The sequence below is a fragment of the Danaus plexippus genome, chromosome 14 (genome assembly GCF_018135715.1).
Source record: "Danaus plexippus chromosome 14, MEX_DaPlex, whole genome shotgun sequence".
Lineage (NCBI taxonomy): Eukaryota > Metazoa > Arthropoda > Insecta > Lepidoptera > Nymphalidae > Danaus > Danaus plexippus.
In genome coordinates, this window is record NC_083546.1 from 2,837,025 (window position 1) to 2,857,337 (window position 20,313).

At 28.8% G+C, this 20,313-nt stretch overlaps 2 protein-coding genes across 2 annotated transcripts; both read right to left on the reverse strand.

Moving 5' to 3' along the window:
• Positions 1-137: 137 nt before the first annotated feature.
• LOC116769739 (cuticle protein 16.5-like) lies at positions 138-4,692 on the reverse strand. The gene is made up of 3 exons (XM_032660927.2): positions 4,623-4,692; positions 3,977-4,495; positions 138-576 (listed from the first exon to the last, which is right to left on the reverse strand). The coding sequence occupies exons 1-3, from the start codon at positions 4,632-4,634 to the stop codon at positions 232-234; spliced, it is 876 nt and encodes a 291-aa protein (XP_032516818.2). The 5' UTR covers positions 4,635-4,692; the 3' UTR covers positions 138-231.
• Positions 4,693-7,129: 2,437 nt separating this feature from the next.
• LOC116769738 (uncharacterized) lies at positions 7,130-7,944 on the reverse strand. Its single transcript, XM_032660926.2, has 2 exons — positions 7,653-7,944; positions 7,130-7,574 (listed from the first exon to the last, which is right to left on the reverse strand). The coding sequence occupies exons 1-2, from the start codon at positions 7,662-7,664 to the stop codon at positions 7,254-7,256; spliced, it is 333 nt and encodes a 110-aa protein (XP_032516817.1). The 5' UTR covers positions 7,665-7,944; the 3' UTR covers positions 7,130-7,253.
• Between the last annotated feature and the right edge of the window lie 12,369 nt (positions 7,945-20,313).

Sequence of the window (20,313 nt, forward strand, 5' to 3'; positions counted from 1 at the left end):
GTTACGTGACTTTCAAGTTCTCGTAATCAAAAATCAAAATAGTATACTGATCGCAGTTATTTTATTAATAGGTACTGTCTGTTGGATTGGATTTTTCTAGAATTGGTTTGTTTTAAAAATTATAAACATAAAAAGAATCAAGGTACTTTGTGTTATTTATTTATTGAATAAATTAACTCCACGTAGAAAAGATAAATAAACATTTCTATACTTTTTTGTGTGTCTGATTGTTTACCATCCATAGCTAGCTCCTAAACCGGTGTACGAAACATGTGAAACGGCCGGTGCAGCAGAGTAAGTTATAGCAGACTTGAGCACAGGAGCAGCGGCGTAATGTGTGACTGCAGGAGCAGAGTAAGTTTTGGCAATAATGGGGCTAGAAGCATATCCTAGATGTGCACCGTGACCGATTGATGAATAAGCTACGGCTGGAGCGATAGCCTTTGTATACACAGGTCCAGCAGCGTAGGTAATTGGACCAGCGTGACTGGATACTGAAGAATATGACACAGCTGGTGCGATGGACTTGGTCAGTATTGGCGCAGCAGCGGCATATGTCACAGCAGGAGCAATAGCCTTAGTCACGACGGGTAAGGAAGAGTATGCAGTGACAGCTGGAACAATACTCTTCGAGACGATGGGACCAGCAGCATAAGCTATTGGGGCTGCGTGGCTAGTGCTGTGTGATGAGTAAGATACTGCGGAGATCGGGGCACTGTATGCAAGAGGAGCAGCGTGCAACAAGTTGCCTGCTGATGCAATACCAGCAGCACACAAAAAGATGATTACCTGTTGTTAAAAACCAATATAACCTTTAGAATTATAACATGTAAAATTATATTAAGATCTATTAACAAACTGAATTATTTATTTTGTTGGTATTCAACAATTAAAAAATTATGTCCTATATAAAAAAAATTGAAACAATTCCTACCTTTGAATACATGTTTGCTTATTGAGTTGTTGGGTTGGGAATGAATTTTGAATCAGTTGCAGATGCTTTTATATGATTGTAATAACTGGTATTGACATTTGCATTGCTTGGTTCATCGCCGCAAGCGCTTATTGTTTCAGTGTCACGGTCGATTACTCGTTGTAGGAGCATATGTTACGACTAACTTATATTTTGATCGATACACATCTCCTTTAATGTCCTTATCATTTCATAAGTAAAACTAGTAAAACTGTACTCAATGTTGCAATAAACATTGTGGAACTAAAGATGTGTTTTATAATTAAAAAAATAATTGTTGGCTTCCTATCTCTTGGTATATTCCCTGCAGTTGTATTAGGAACTGTTGATACTTAGTTAACAAGCATCGTTAATAACTAATAATAATAAAATGTTATTAAAAAGTATGTAATAAATAACAAAATACATTTTTAAGTTTTCGTATCGAGTTATAAAAGATACCATATTAATGTCACAGGATCAATATTTGTTGTTGTAAGAAAAATATGTACTTATATTTCTTGGGTAACTGCTAGAAAATTAAATTAATTAGTTTTTTTGAATGTTAATTTTTCGTGTAAATAAAATAGCATTATAAATACGATATAACAGTATAATATAATATCAGGTGAACAAAAATCGAAAGTGTTTTAAAAAGATAGTTCAGGCATATTTATGAAAGAGAATGATGAAGATGAGTTCAAGAGTTTGAAATTGATAATTATAAGCGTCTAAAGTGAAAAACTTAAGATAGACTTCCTCAAATGCGCAGTCATATGAATAGAATTTATTATAGTAAATTTTTTTGATTCTCTTAAATTTTTTTTCTTTTATTAATTTTGTTTTAGAGAATCCCAGTATCAAAACCTGATTTGGTAACCATAAGACCACCTGGGGGATGCAATATTTCTGATAAAAAAAGAATTTCTTAAATCGATTCAGGTATTAGAGAAATCGGTTGACATATACATATATAAAGAAAAAAGTTTCCGACTACGAATTGAGAACCTCCTCCTCATTGAAGTCGGTTAATAACAAGATAACAAATTCTATCTTCCGACAATTAACGTCAATTATAATACTCCTAAAGTAATGCCATTACTTAATGTGAATTATGTATGCCTACACATTTTAAGGATTTTCCTCAATTTTCTCAGGATTTCATAATCAGATCTTCTTGTAATCATCAAGGGACCATCTATGAAGTCTATCTATCTATACTTTAAAAATATATAAATCAAAATCGATTGCCGTTGAAGAAATCTAAATCTAGATTAAACTATACTTATTGTCATATAACTTGATAAAAATCTTCATTGATTCTATTAACTAAGAAATATTATTTCCTATTTTTTTAAAGTAACACTAAAAAGCAAGAAAAAAATATTTTTGTGTAAAAAACCCGCTTTAAAAATATTTTTTTTTACATAAAAATATTTAACTTCTTGCTTTTTAGTGTATTTATAAAAAAGGTTCTTAGGATAGAGAAGCTGTTTCAACATGAGGGGACCTTCCATACGTGCATCTCATATAAGGAGTCGAGCTCAGGAGTCGGAGATTATCAAAAATGGGAATCTAAAGCGTAATAAAGAAAGAAATATAGCACGACGACTTCAAGAGTCATCCAAAACATGTGAAGACACACTTTCTCAAAAGCGCATTTATATGAAAAGAATTGATTTCCTTCAATTTATTATTATTTCCTTAAATTTTTAGAGGATCCCCTTATAAAAACCTGATTTGGTAACCAGAAGACTGTTTGGAGGAGACAACCTTATAGATAAAAAAAATATTCCTAGATCGGTCCGGTAATATTCGAGAAATCAGGGAACATACATAAAAAAGGGATTCGACGAATTGAGAACGTCTTCCTCTATTGAGGCCAGTTAATAATAAGATTACGAGATCTGTCTTCGAACAATGCAGGTTACACATAATATACCTTGAGAAGTAACATTATTTAATGTGTATTATGAATGTCTACACATTTTAAGAATTTTTCTCATTTTCCCAAGGATTTCAAAATAAGGTATTGTTATAATCATCACGGGACCATCTTGGAAGTCCTCCCTTAACGTTAAATGAATCGAAATCAGTTGGTGTTGAAGTTACTTGTTCCTTTGTCACACACATACTTAATGCTTATTTTGGACTTATACGGTTTTCTCATGGTTGTCACGATTAGACCTGGACCCAATTGAAATGGGACCAAACGGCAACCATCAGTCATCAAATAAATCATTAAAATCGCTTCACTCAGTGGGAAGCTATAAGGTAACAAACATTAAAAAAAAAGCAAACGAATTGATTGAGAACCTCCTCCTATTTTGAAGTCGGATGAAAGTAGCTTTATCCAGTTTAAAAATACAAAAAAGAATTAATTATAAATTGAAGTTGCTGTAACACATTAAAATGATTTTCTTTTAAAATGTTTTACCTGTACCTTCTAGTTCTTTTTAATTCTGGGTTTGAAACAAAATTTAGTCGTTGTTACTAATTGTTGTCGTAAGAAAATAATGGATCTATAAATAAATAAAAATAACTAGCATAATTAATAGAAGACACTATTTGGCGATTCTATCTTAAATTAAATAGTTGTCCCTGAGTGAAGCGTTTTTTCCCATAACAGTTAATCTTTGTTTCTATATGAAAAGTAATTCCTATAGGGATAATAAAATAAATTTTTGGATATTACTTAGTATTAAGGATCGTAAAAGTTATGGTCGAGACACATTTATCTGCTACTATTTATTATTACCTATTGGTTTTTTTTAATAAAAAAAATTTAATGAAGTCTGATTAATGACTTATTACTAATTCCTTAATATAGAGGCATAGAAAAACAATTAAAAATATTTTAAATATATTTTATTCGCGTTGTATCACAATAAATATATACAAAACATAAAACTAGAAAATATGTACAGAAATTTAAGGTGATCACCAACCGTAGTGACCGGAGAGTCCACCGTAGTGTCCTGAGAGGCTTCCGTATGAGAGCGCTGGACCTGCAGAGTATGTTACAGATTTGATAAGAGGAGTGGATGCATAAGAAATGGGGGCAGCGTATGATACTGATGGAGCAGAGTATGCTTGGTAGGCCGGGGCTGCGTAACTCTTAATCACAGGAGACGCGGCATAAGAAGAAATAGCGGGTGCTGCGTAAGATATTGCTGGTGCAGCGTAACTCTTAATGACGGGAGCAGCAGCATAAGATACTGCGGGTGCGGCCTGGATGGCTACAGGAGCAATAGCTTTAGCTACCACTGGTGTACCATGTGCCGTGTGAGTTGAGTAAGATGAGATAGTCGAAACAGCTGGAGCGACCGCTTTGACCAATGGAGCTGAGTAAGATACTGCTGGAGTAGAGTATGCTTGTATGGCTGGGGCTGCATAGGTCTTGTAGACAGCTGGGGCAGCAGCATAGGTAGCGATAGGAGCTGCTGCATATGACGCTACAGGTGCAGCATATGTCGCTCCATATGATGCTCCATACAACCCACCAGCACGAGCGGTGGCGATAGCGCAGAGGAAGACGATGAACTAGAACAAAATCAAAATCTTTTACTACTGTTATTTTAAAAAAAACTGTTATTTTATTAAAATTAAATTTTTTATGTTCAAATTTGTTTTTGGAAAAATAAAGTAAAGTTTAATACAATGTGTTTACCTTAGCTGCCATTTTATTATGTTAAATACACTACGGCAAGTGATACAGTTAGTGTGTAGGCGCGTACTTTTATACCATTCTCGTTAGATACCCCCATCTGTCGGTACCATTAGAGTTTCGTTCTAGGTCTCATATTAGACACTTGCTGATTTTAGTGATTTATCCGAAACATCTATATACATTTTCACTAAATTCTAATGTTATTATCCAATCCTAAATATATATTTGTAATTTTTTCATTACAGTTTTTTAAAGATAAAAAACGCTTTTTGAAACATTTTCTAAAGATAATTTGATAAATGTTATGTTATATGGTGTTTACATAAATCATTGTATTTAATTATGTGAGAGTGTGTGTTAGATCGTAATATTAATTTAAATTTTTCATACACACGCTTAGCCGTTTAGGCATAATTATAATTATTTAGGCATATTTATTTAGTATGCTTCCGAATAATTCAAAATTAATGACTAGTTCATAAATCTTTACGCATATTTATCTTACATAAGCGAACCGGAAAAGGTCTTTAGTTATTTTTAATGCATTGAACATTTTTAAAATTAATTTATTACCTTATTTAAAAATACCCGTCAAACTATGTAATAGTATAAAAGTACTTTTTGTAGTCAACAAGATAAATGAAACAGCACTAAAATTATTAGTTAAAAGAAGTATTTTATAAACAATAATTAAATTAATTCCTAAGTACTATTCCGATACTTTGTTTTTCACATTATTGTCTTGTGTAAATTTTGATTACCATACGACTATATCTACATATAAATTTAATTTTATGCTCAAAATTTTATGGTATAAAATAATAAAAAAATATTTTTGTTATTTGTTGATTTATAGGACGAGTGTTTGTATTTTAATATCTTTTTAAAATACCTTCATCGTGTAGCAATTCATGTGCTTAGCTTTCGCAAGAAATAGTGGATCAAGCCCGCAGTTATAGTTCTCAAATATCTTATAAAACTAGTGATAGATAAAACAATATTTTTCCTTTGTCCTGAATAAAGTATTTCAATTTTGACAAATAACTATAGGTTAAAGTCAGGCTTTATATATATATAATTATTATTATTAGTAATTACTTTTTTGTTATTGTTTCAACAAAGGTTGTTATAACAGAGTGTCATGGCTTTATTCTTTTTATTGTTGTGTTACTTCCTTCATTAATGAATCAGATACTATTTTTATTATCTTTTAATAGCGTTAATGATGTATAGTTATATTGTTCTTTATATTGGTTTGTGTATATTCTGTTTCATTAAAACAAGTTAAACATCATCGTTTAAACAAAATGAAGAATTCCGTTATGTATTCTACATTATTTTCTCCAGTAACCCTTTTAACAAAATAGGCTTATCATACAATTAAAAAAGTTTGTTCTTAAGCTAAAAATACTTTTTATAGCAGCAAAAACGAGGTGAGATAAAAAAATCGTTGTCTTAAATTCTATCCAAAAATTTAAATTTTGGAAATTTTTGTAAGTTTTCTAATGATTTGTTGTTTTTTGTGTTGTTTAATTTCATTCAAATATTGATGACCTTTGTAAGACAACACTTAAAAATACTTGTAAGCCCAAGTGATAGAAAGAATCGTTAGAATGTCCTTAATGAGGAATCCTAAAGTCAAAGTTATTCATATAATATATACGTTCCGAGGCCATTGCAAATATGTGTGGATTTTAAATTATATCAGAGTGAATGTGCCGGATATGCTGCAATTAATGCCAGTTTAAAAATAATTTTATATTTGTGACAATAAGGATGTACTACTAATATTATAAATTTGTGATTGTTTGTGTGTTGCTATCAATATAAAAAAAGAAATTAAACCGATTAGAATTTAGAATGATATTTCGTATTAAGGTTACCGATGAGACGTAAAGATCTGTTAAATTTATTGTTAACTCAAAAATTTGGAAATAGAGCAGCTCGATAGCAAAATCCGGACCGGTGAGATAAGTCGCGGGTAAATAGGTGTTTATTATGTTCGAAATAGACTTTTACGGGTGTCTTTATAATGAAAGGGAAAGGTGCAGTAATACTCTTATTACATCAGAGTTTACCCGAATAGGTACAATGTTTTAACCATATGTACGTTTTGCAATACACTTGGACAGGTCAATCGTGCAGCCTCGCCCTCTTAAACGATATTATTACACTAACCATAACTAGATCAGTTGCATACAGACCACTATGTTTTCTTTCCTTTGTTTGACATATAAAGTTTGACAATACAGCGATTCGTTTTGTATACGGTATGTTAGTGAAATTTAATTCACATTATCTTTACCCAAGGTCTCCTTTTCATTGGTATGAATTTGTTACGTTTATCAGACAATACTCAAAGGTGTACGTGAGACAGTTTTTAAATATTTCATTAAAATGACATATAGTTTTACTTACATAAACTGTAAACACTTTATTACCTTAATGATATCAATTATTACATAAAATTGTAGCAAAAAGGTAACATTCATGAAGGAAGGTATGAAATTAAAATAATATGACTCGTTAATGATATATTATGAAATAATTAGACATAAGTAAGAAATAAAATAAATTAACTTAATTATAATGTCAGTCGCGCATACCATAAGAGCTAAGAATGATTATATTTTACCATGTATAGGTAGACCCTAGACTGGTGAATGTCACATGAGAAACTAAAGGGGCCATCGAATATGTAATTCCTGTTTTTGCTTGATTGTGTACCGCTGGAGTCGAATATGGTGCTTGAGCCAAATTATATGCAGGAGAGGCATATGATTTGTGAATATTGTTATGAGGTTTGAACAATACTTGATGGCCTAGAAATCCTTCATTTTGGGCTTCGTATATTGGAGCTGGTTCTCTGGTTTGCACCGTGAACAAATGTGGATACTGTTGTTGAGCGATGACCGTTATATTAAAAAAGGCCATAATTAAAATAACGGGAATCTGTAATAAAATTATACTGAATGTTAAACACAAATTTTAAGCATATACACATTTATGTTTCACTATCATATTATTTACCATTGTCCCCATCTTAATAATTATTTGAATTCGGTATCCTTTATATGAGTGATGTAAATTTTTAAGTGTCAACCTTTTTATAGAATAAATTGTATCTTGTTTTTGTTAACACCATTTTAAGGAAAGCAGTAAGCCCTGTCTTAAGTCAGATTAATCCTTGACCTTAGAGTTTTTTTGCTTAACATCAACAACTACATGGGAACTCGGTTTTTATTAACATCAAATTGGAGTGTTAAAAGATGACAATAAAATTTGTGTAAAATAAAGAAAATATTCGGTGACGATTTAGTAATTGAATTATTTTAACTTCATTTGATTTTTTTTTTACGGATTTTGAACTATTTCATCTGTCATAAAACGACTGAGGTTTTAAGTAAACATTTCAAATGATGTTGTGTATTTCGACTGATATAATTTCGTCTTAACTAAGTAAAATATTGTGGTATATTTTTATATACACTTAAAAAAGGAGGACAGGAGTCCAAGAGGTATTATAAACCTGGTGTTAGTCGTACCAGGTGGCCGGATGTGTATGCAGTGTCTCATAATCTCTTTAACGTGACCTATAAAGTCAGCGAAACGTTGTAGTTTAAAATCAAAGTTATATTTTTATACGAAGTTTTTGACTATGAGAAGTTGTAGATATGTAGAGCCGCAAAATATGTCAATTTGCCATTTCAAATATTTTTTTCTTTAGAATTCTATTATTTTCCAAAGTGTTACCAGTTATAATATCTGTAATATAATAATTATAGTACGTATTTCTTCCCTTATCTGTTTTTAAATGTACTCATAAAGTTATTATAAAATCGACAGGTTTGTTGTATAGAAAGTTAATAATCTAAAATTAATAAAATTCTGTCAGTCATTCATAAACAATGCAAAAAAATTTGGTACGGGAATTTAAAAATAATAGTGTTACTTCCTATACCTATTGTGTAAAAGGAAAAATTTTGTTAACATCGAGAATTCGATTTTATTTTGCACAATGCCTTTTCATATTTTAACTGAAAGTCTTTTTTCGTTCATACATTATGCAGATTGTTAGAAACAGTTATGATTTATTCATGAACGTTTGTAAGGTATTAACAATAGGACTTTTTATGATGTATACTAAAGACGGCAACTAGTCTGAAAGGAAAGCATTAAGATCGAACCACGGTAGTTATTGCGTAACGATTAGTGTCTGATATCGACTATTACATTTGCAATATACGTTTGAACTGTGTTGTATTAGCATCCGTTAGCATATTAGGCGTGTGGGAGTAACCTAAATTGTGAATTTGTTGTAACATGATTCCGACAAATGAATCACATTCTATATTAGTTACACATTTCCCAATAGCTGTCCTGTTCCTTCTAGATCGAATTAAACTGACTGAAATGTTTATATTGTACTTTGTTTAAAAGGCCTCATACAAAATACTTTATAGCAATGAAAGTATAATGACTCGTCTTTAACACATCAATAAAACATGAAATGGTGAGTGCTAGACCGTGTTGAACCACAAATAGGTTTTTTGTAAAAATAAAAATCTTATCATGCCGTGTTATTTTATTTGGAATAAGTTGTAACAATGTTCAATTTAAATACAAAAAAAAGTTTATAAAATGTTAGTATAGCCAAATAATATTATTTACGAATATGACTTATGGATAAAATAAGATAATAAAATAAATCAATCTCATTAAAAAAAAAAAATTACAGGTGTAAATTAAGTCTGATGTGTAATATAACTTCCGAAGTAAAATCATTATATGAGATTATTGCGCTTGTGCGAATTAAATTTGGAATAGACAAAGAATTATTTTCATGGTCTATATAAAGTGTAATTACGAACCTTGAATTAATGTAACATTTTTCACCTCTGAGATCGCAAATACAGATAGTGTGTAAATATATATTTCGCACTTTAATGAAACGCTAGTAAATAAGATAATATTTATTTTTAAAATCATTTAATAATTATTTATTATTTTTCTTATATAATTTATTAAATTAAGGAAGTTTCTTTTGTTTCTCAACTGTCGCAATCTGTACAAAATAGTGAAGTATTGTTAAAAATATAGTTGATAATAAAATTTTCAAATGCAATCAAAATTATATTAAATTTACTTCAATTCGGATCTTTTTTAAACTGTTTTTTTTAACTGTTATAAATCAGTTCTATTTAATTGAGTCTTGTGTAATTTCTAACAAATCTTAATATTTGAAATTCTCGTAACCATATTTTGATTACGATATTATATATATATTACCATAAGTAACATAAAGAAGGAAAAAACATTAATTGAACTAATATGTATTTTTTTCTATTATTGAAAATTTATTAATTGAATTGAAAAGAACGTGAGACGTGTGAATTTGCTATTAATTCTTCTTATACATACAACTAAAACCTTTTTTTTTAATTTGTATTCATCTTCCAAATATTTTTAATTTGTAGATAGGTAGGATATATAGTGGTCCACTCAGACATTTTGTTGAGGGACTTAAAATTGGTGGGTGGCTGTATGCGTAAGATTTAATGACTAAATAATCTTAAGAAAAGAAAAATCCACAATACATAAAAATAACGTCTAAGAGTATAATAACAAAGTCAAAGACATCTTTATGCTTAGAACAAGTTACAATGTTGACACTATTAATACATTCGATGGGTTTCACGTTTTTCAATCAATATTTAATATTAGAAGATTTATGACTGAAAACCTTTAACACTCCATATTTAATGTGTCAAAGCAAACTTGGGGTAAACATAACGAACTTAAGAAAAATAGATTTTTAATTATTGTTAATTATGAGGAAGTTGTCTTAAGAATTAGCTGTTGGCATTAAATATTACAACATAACTTAGAGATAACGCAAGTAATACAATAAAATATTACAACATAGAGAAGTCATTATATCCGTACGTTATATTCTTTTTAAAGAGGCGGTGATTTTATGACAAATACATTAATGTAATATTTAAGTATTAACAAAACAAAAAGTAACTAAACATTACATGTTAAAATAAGATAATAATGCTTTTTCAAAACAAACATGACCGACGATCTCCTTAATAATAATGTAGCTAATAATATTGAAATGGACCGTGTTTTTTCTTATATTATTTATGATCTATTACAGTAAAATATCTTAAGCATCATTCAAGCAACTTTTAGACTAACAGTCATTTATTCTCGCAAAGCAGTTATTTTCTGTGACTTAAAAAACTTCGTACATCAATTAATCCATTACGCCAGTGCGTATAGGCGTATTCACAACTGTTCAGCTTCTCGTCGTAAAGGTTTCATTGACATTTGCAAAGTCTTCGTTTATGTGGGTCAATGCGACACGTTTCTTTTTAACTTTGAGCAAAATTTTGTTCTACATGAAGGACGACCGGTTAAATAAGTATCCAATTATATGCTTTAATTTCGCTAAATCGATGCCAAAAGATAATAGTGAATAAAAATGATTACAGTTTTGTTATGAAATTTTCTTCTCAGAATTGCAATATGCACTGAGGTCAAAATTGAATTAATGGCACCATGATCATAGATGTTCAATTATTATTTAATGATGTGTGTATATGCAACATATAATTGTATGGTAGTACTTAATTTGAGGACACTTCTTGTGCAAATAGTCTATTATAGTTAATAAATAATATGTTTCGTTGTATCGAAAGTGGCTCTTTGCAAGAATACCGCTCGCATATTTTTAGGAGATACTCACATGGACGAGAGTTATCTTTCAGGTATTCACATTCTTCACATCGTACGTTATTGTTGTTTACAACAATAAATGTCTGTAAGGACATATCTGTTACATAATAAATTCGAGTCTCTGTTATTTATTGATTATAAAATTTCTAGATCTAACAAATCTCGTCTATTAAATGATATGTTTAAAATGATTTAACTTATGAATAAACAATAAAGATTCATCAAGTGTGAATTTTTACTACATTGAAGTAAAAATAGTGAAGAAAGGCAAGTTAATATTCGTTCGAAACACAATGACCTTCCAAATTTATTTGATTGTTATATGAAATGTCGGCTAGTTTATTCTCTTTCATTGTATATATATATATATAAAGAAGTATTGAAATACTATAGGTTTATAATTCTTATTATTATTCATAGTGAATTGAATGTCTAATTGTAACCTATATAGTGATACAGTTTATTCACACTCACTTAATTTTTAATACGTTGTCGCTTCTACAATGCTTCACCTTGAACTACATTTTCGTAAAGCTGCTGTCGTGAAGAGAAATTTTCATATTCAAGGGGTTCTGTATTATTAATACGTATTAATATTATAGTATATTTTTTATAGAAATGTGTACATTAAAAAAATAAACGAAACGCTTTTATAAATTGCTATCTTATATATAATTTTATGTGTATCTATAGATATAATAAAAAGAGATTATGCGGTGACTTGTATCGAATTATATAAAAATTATTCTTATGTTAGCTTAGTCTCCTATTAATATATCTTACGTTAAAGTCAGCAAGTTTTGTAAAATACTTTAAGTAACCTAAATATTTAATGTAATTAATGTATAATGTATATGTTGAACCCTAAGGACGCGTCTTGACATCTAAATTAATAGCGATGTTGGTCTTAATGCTGTTATAAAAGGCTTTATAATAATTAGTTTCATACTTGTAAGGATTAAAATATAATTTAAACATTGCCTTTACTGTGAATACTGACTTTGGATGGACTTATAGATTGGAATTTTTAAGAAAATTAAGTTTTTTTAAGAAATTGGTAATCTCACGTCTTTGTCATAGTATTAAAACATCTATTTTTGGTTTACAAATACACCATCTTCACCAGAGTGAAAAACAATTGTTAGACTTTTTCATGTTTTTTTATTTTAAACGATTTCTTTATTGTGTGGTCTCTACTAAAGTGTTAAATAATGAAATATATTATTTCAATTTGTTTTTACTTGCTCTTATCATTATAAATTTTTTAAAGCAAAAAATTATAGTATGTTATGGGCTAGCTTATATTATTTTTAAATGGGTTATTTCTGTGTAAAATAATAAATATTCAGTTTAGCACATTTTATCTTAAAGATTAACGTCCCTAAAACCTAAACGTTTAGGATATGCCAAGAAAATTTATAGTAATATATTCACCATATCTGGAATAATTTTTTTTAAATTATAATAGAGATATTAATAGTCAAATACTTGTAAGAACAATAAGATTAAATAAGAATAATCATATATAGGATTAAGTATAAAATATTTACGACGTAATTCCAATATACACACGAAGTTTTGTTGAAGAACGTAAGTCAGGATAAATAAAAGTAATTTCGAACTCATAATTTAAACAAAGACTGGAATTAACCTGGAGTAAAACAAATCAGTTCTTCGTTAAAACTTTTGCACGATTGAAATGTCAACATTAAATACTTTATCCGTCAGTTTATATTGGAATGGAGATAAGTTCTTACATAAAAATGTGTTTAATAAATTTACTTTACACAAATGTAAATGTAACAAATTTATTCATTTCCTGTAACCAGAGGGTTATAATTACATTATTGCTGCTGGTCCCAAAAGGTTATGTTTGAACATTTAAATGTACCTATATTTAAAAGTCGTCTTGTTAAGTACCCTGCCCACTACCTACCATTCGTGACCATGATAAACCATGAGTGTGTGGTGCAAGTAACATTTGAAAAATTAAATTTTATTATAATAAACTAATTTCAGTAGTCCCTATCGTCGCTGAAATAATTTGTAATTTGATGAGGGGCTTTTCTGAGGACTTAAACTTTTTTGGCACTTTTAATTTTACTCGGTCATGGAGCGGCAAATCTTTTGAGATCATCTTTCGTCGGTTGCATAATTTATTGACCTTTCCCTTTTAAAGTATACTTAAAGTATCACAACGTGATAATTTAATAAATTCTATCCATGTATCAAAATTCCATGTCCACTTCTGTTATAGTGCTTTGCATACTGCGTAATTTTTTTATTCATATTTGAGAAACAATATTCACAATTTGTTCTTTATTGTTTTAACTATAAGTCTTCTTATTTTGTTTTAATCTAATGTTGTAATAAATTATGTCACTCAAGCCAAATCTCTAAATTGTAATTTAAGTTGGAAGACTGCTTATGTATGTAAATTTCGGTTCTTGAATATCAACTCTAAGGCCGCTGAGAACAACTTGGGAACAAACAGGTCATGTCGCAATGTGGGACACGTCCTTCTCTAGGATTCTATATAGCAGTTATACCATTGCATTACATTGATCTGGGCGTCGCTTCTTGATTTTATTTACTCAAGTATAACATATTGCTTCTTTTCCTTTCAATACTTTCCAGATAAAATTTGTTGTAAGGTAACGGAAGTCTTGTTAGAACGAATAATAAAACCAGAAAAGGAATTTACTGATTATTTTTCTATTTTTTTTTAACTTAGTATATAAAATTTTAAATAGACACTACCTTGTCTCTTCTTTGAATTTTTGATTTGAATGAAATCTTATTCTGTGTGTGTATTTTTTATATTAGTTTGTTTCCTTACTATGTAGCTGTTTTGATAAATACGCGTAGGAATCCGAAAATATTAGTTTAACTTAAATGAGTACTCGCGAAAGTCTTAATCTCATCTTTCAAAAAGATTTTGTTGATTCATGATTCTAAATTTGGTTTTAGTTAGTAGAATTGTTCCAATCTACGTTATGATATGTTTTTTTATTCTTTTTTTCTACACCATTTCTAATGTTGTTAATTAAAAGAAACATATACTCGTTCGAATTTAAACTTAATTTATCGGTTAGATTGTTCCTTATTAATTTCAGAGTTATTGGTTATATAATGAAATTAATTTCAATTCTTATGTCGCAATGTTCATAGCCCCTTTGTTTTATTTTTCTATGAAAAGGTATTTTCATCTTTAATCCATTTTTGTATGAATATTTTGTCAAAGAATTCTTAATTATTTTTTAAATGAATAAAAAGGGGCAACTAATATATATAAATATTCTATCATATTGTTCACAGATTTAAATTGTTATCAGGTGATTAATATTTTCTTTCCTTTTTTGACAAAAATTGTTTTAAATATTTTGTTACTTAAAAGTGTGATCAAAAAATTAATTTAAACACAACACAGAAATAAAATATATATTCTATGACAATCAGAAAATTAAATTTCATATCTTTTTTCTATGTCTTTGTTCCTGGGGATTTCAAAATTGGACTTGGAGAAAAATGTATCGTGTGTTAAAAAAAAGAGCAGCAAACATCCACGCATCTATGAATTCCTGCATCCATGCAACCAAGCAACCAAGCAACCAAGCATGCATGCATCCATGCATCCATGTGCCCTTGCATTTATGCATCTATGCAACGACGTATCTAAGCTTCCGTGCATTCATGTATCCGTGCATACATACATCTAGGCACCCTTGCATCCGTTTAACCCTCAATCTTTACAAATTTTCCCTTACGAGCATTTATTTACCAGTAGGATTTTTTGTTTGATCATATTTAATTTTAAAAGAATCTATGTTAAGGTTTTATTGAGAGGTTTTTTGAATATGTACTTGTTTTCTTCAAGTAGTTTAAAAAAAATATTCATCTTGTAAAGAATAGAACCTTATTATTGACTTACATTAATTTATGTTCATTCAGAATTTTTACTTTTGGTGGTATTATCTTAGAATTCAATGAGTAAATCTTTATTCACAAAATGAATATTCATTTATTATTTATTGATAAAGACATTTTGAAGTACAGCAATAGAGAGTAACAATTTCAACAAAGAAGTTTACCGAAGCAGTATAAATTACGTAATATAAATATATATATATATATATATATTTATATTATAAATATTAAACTATATATTTCTCAGAGATATTACTATTACTTTGTAGTATAATGTATATGGTTACACGTTATTAAAATTAAAAGCAAACCGACTTGTGACATTTGCGTTTGTTTACACAACTTCATACCGCGCTCCAGTTTATAAAATTTCTTTGAAATTACAAGATTGAATGAAAGTGTCTGAATGATGCTTCGTTTGTAGACGTAACTAACGCAACATATAACAAGCATAACGTTTGTAATTATTTTAATGAGAACATTTTCAATTAATAATGATAATTTTGATTTAATTAAATTAATGTTTTTACTTTTAATTTATTTTTGAAAAGTTAATCAATTATCGATACAAAGGGTATAATTATCACAAGCTCCATTTAAGTAAATAATTTAGAAAACGTTGACTATTTTTTTATTTTGTTTGACAGGATTTATAGTTATTACTCTATATTATTAATTGTTCACGAGAATACATAATTACTTTTAAGCGCTATTCGTAAAAGTAAATGGCTGTGATTTATAAATGTATGTGCATATTATCAAAACATGACATAAACAGCCAGTTTGACAGTTTGCTCTAAATTTGCAGGATATGGGACTATGAATCAATCAAAATTGGTATAGTGTCGAAAACGTCATTCTGAGCTACAAACTTGACCGGATATGATGAAATTTCGTCGGATTTAAATTTATGGAACTATTGTTGTTATTGTAGAAAGTATGATTAGAAAAAACAAGTGAACAGCTTTGTGTCTTGCATATGTAAGTAAAAAATATTTAACAGATTACATAGTAATAATTATCTTATAAATATTTTAAGTTATTGAAATAATCATTGTTATATTATTTATTTGATCTATAAATAATATGTTGAGTTGTTTTGCAATTTATCCAGCTGTATGATGCGATTTCGGTCCATTATCGAGCAAAATTATTATTGTATTGTGGTAAAATCTTTAAATGTAATTTATTATTTTTTTATGCTTGGTAAAATTATTACATCAACCAAATGGGAATAGTCGATAAAAGGTGTGCACATTTTTATAAATTTTAGATTCTGTTATTATAAAATAAGATAAGGATATATTCATCTTACATAATCAGCCGAAAGTATCGTAATGCAGATTAAAAATGTCCTTTACAATACTAATTGCAACGTTACAACACTGTTCCTACCGACAAAGCTAGACAATTTCGTCACATTTATTTATCATCCGGGCTTCACTAAACTACTTTCGCAACAACATGGGCATGGCCGCACAGACACACGTTTATCTCAATCTAGATATACTTTTGTAAAAGGTCAATAAACTTGATTGCCTCTTTAAATCTTTGAACGCGATTCAATATAAGATTTGAACACTTGCGACATTCAATTAGAGCTTGAATTTAATAGTTTTTTTAATGACGTACTATCATTTGTTATACGTATGTAAATAAAATATCTTAACCTTCATTCATGAATAACTAAAATATTTTTCAATAAGAACCAACCAAATTGCATGAACACAATGACTAAGAACTTTGTTTATAAAGTAAAACAATTTCTATAAGAGTAATATTTTTTCAATTCGTACTTTTATAATTCATTTAAATGTTTTATTACGATATTATTTACGATCTATTTGATAAACTTGTATGCACGTCTGCCTTGTTCTTTGAAGATGAATCGACTTGTAAATATATTTCACTTTGTTATACATTATATCACAAGACTTAAGTTCAAGGTAACGTTTACTCATCATTGGAGGAATAAATTTGGCAAGCGTTCATTCATCGATTTCTGTTATGATAGTTAGAATGCGTCTAACAAAAATACAGAATGTTCGCTAGCGTCGAGTCTACAATTATTTTTTCTAATAAATGTTTCCTTGATAGCTATCTAGAGTTCCAAAATAGTCTTTGAACTGAGCAATATTTATTTTTATCTATTTATGGAAAACAGACATTGCCTTAAAATGTCTATATCTCACTCTTATTTCTAAAGATCTAACCATTAGTAAGAGAGCTTTTGATATAGGGTACATAAAAATTAATACGAATTAAATTTATGTATCTTTATAGATAAAACATATTAAAAGCCACAAATAAGGATGGCTTACCATATCAAATATAGAGTTATTTTTGCTCATAAAACTATTAATAAAACATCAGGTATATATTTCAACTTATGTTTTCTAATATTTTGCTTATTTTTTTCTGTAATTATAGTTGACACACTTGAGCAATGTCCTTTGGGGATCATAAATATTAATTATAATATGATTTTTTTAAATAAGGCGCTTTTATTTAGTTTAATAAATTATATTTTAGCATTTTTTTTGCGTTACGTAATATAAAAAAAATACAATACCCTTATTTGTGATTTGTACATTTCTTGAAATGTTTGTATATGTTTTACATTACTTATAGGTATTTTTCGCATTAAATATTATCCTACATATTTTGCTAGCTGTTATTCCAACTCGTAAAAGGGTACCAAGCTCGACATGCATCGTTAGGTTCGTGTTTGTGCCGAAAGTTTCAATGGGAAAATCAAATATCAAAAAAAGAGCTTGAGTTTTAGGAGCAAAAAAGAAATTATTTTTTTCTATGAAAATCATAAAGCATAATCTCAAAAGGGAACTTAAAGGACATTTCAAATGTACAGTATACATACATGAGTACATACATATATGGGTATATTGAAACTTTTATGGCTTAATGCCAATTTTTGTCCTCATTAAATGTATATAAAGCGGAAGTAAAAGTTAAATAACAAAACAAAAAGTTAAAATTAAAAACTGAGCAGCTAGTCTCGTAATCATTTATGATGTGTAAATACATGAGAGAAAAAGCAATACATTATTAAATCCTATATTGGCAAATACTTTTAATCTCACTTACTCCCTCGCACACAAATGGATTATGCTATCGGCTTGTTTTTTATACAAGTCAGTTTTAAACAAATATTTTTATTAATTTCTCGATTATACCATCTAGAAAATCAGATTTTATACGTGAATATTAATTGATTGTATTGATTATACCTTTGCTTCTAAGGCATTGTATATATTTTGAGCCAAGTTTGGTATGTTTATTAATGTGGAGTGTTCGCTGTCATATTTTACACCATATTTGATACTCGTATAATGTAATAAAAAACTATTAGACGAAGTTTTTTTTATTTAGATATCCTAATAACTTGGAACTTTTTTAAAATGTACATTGTACATATAGGCACCCGGTCGTGTAATAAAATAAACATTACAGTTTTTTATTTCGTCAGTCACTAAAATAATTTAATAATGAACGAAATTTAATAATTATATTTTTTATTTTAGTAAAGTGGATACAATTTTTATTAATAATTCAATACATTTTTTAAGGAAACTTTAAGTTTTATATTAAAAAAAAGGCTTAAATTCATACCATAAAATTTCAAATAATGGAAGTCACAAATGTCAATAATAGAATTATCGTTTTGAAAACTTTATGTCACTCAAATTTATTTTTCAACCTTCTATGAAAACTGTTTCATAAAAAACAACTGAGTTTAAAAAGATTTTTTATCCGTAATTTTACATTTGAGTTGTAAGAAATTAGAAATCTTTACAGCTCATTAATAAAAAATATGTAAAACCGTTATAGACTTATGATATTTTAGTAAGAAACGGAATAAATTATATATAATTCAACATAAACAATAACGAATGTGAGCAAGTCATTTCTTTTAAAACACGCACTTTCTTTGAAAAAACCATTTTCAGAACAATTATGTTGGAAAGAATGTGACTTAAGGTTGAAAGGAACGACTCAAGTACAATTAATCATTTTGAAATTTAGTAATATATGAAAAAAAAATAAAAATTAAAAGGCCTTTAGGTACAAATATATAAATATATTCTTGATTTTAACGAATCCACACTACAGCCTACCATCAGGGAGTCCAAGGAAATGTTATTTTCGTAGACTTTTATCAAAAAACGTAATATATTACATTGTTAATGACAATAGCGGTATGTTGCAAGCTACTGAGGCCGCGCCAAATGTTAACCGGTCGACTCATGACGGATAATTACAAATGTAGTTACATCATGGACATATTTGCTTTATAATACAACAATTTATTCTAATGATTCGTTGAGTTTAATATATTTCGGTGTGATGTTTTTGTTTAACCCTGCTCTAATAAAATGGAGTGGCCGTCAATTTGCAACCACATATTTACGTGCAAATAATGTTTGATAATAATTTTAGTCTTCATATTTGTATTTTATAAAGGTTGGCTAAGTGTATAAATTTTCTACATTAGGTCTAGCTGTAGTTATCGGGCTGCAGTTCCTATAGAGGCTGGAACGATAAATATAGAATCAACTTCTCCCGGAAGACTGCCCTAAACTAGCTATAACAAGTGCTCTTAGTGTCAAGCAGTCACTTATAATCAATCAGTCAGTCGTGTCATAAACAGTTCAATCCTACACTTCCCTCTTATTTTCGTAAAACGTCCACTGTATCAACTTCAGATTTACATGACAGAGACAACCAATTATCGTTATGAGTACCGTCAGCTCATGTTTTCACCTTTAAATACTAGAATGTTTTAAATTTTTTATAGATATTAAATTTTCCATTAATTTGAATTCCTATTAATACATTATTACATTTACTCCAAATTCTGACCATAACATATTATATGTTACATGACAGTTAATGCGGTAGTTAAAGCTTACATATACATTAGGGTGGGTTTCACGATGTTAATGTCCAACAGTGAAGTATCAACTACTAGTGATGTTCAGTATTTACTATTTTGGTAGAC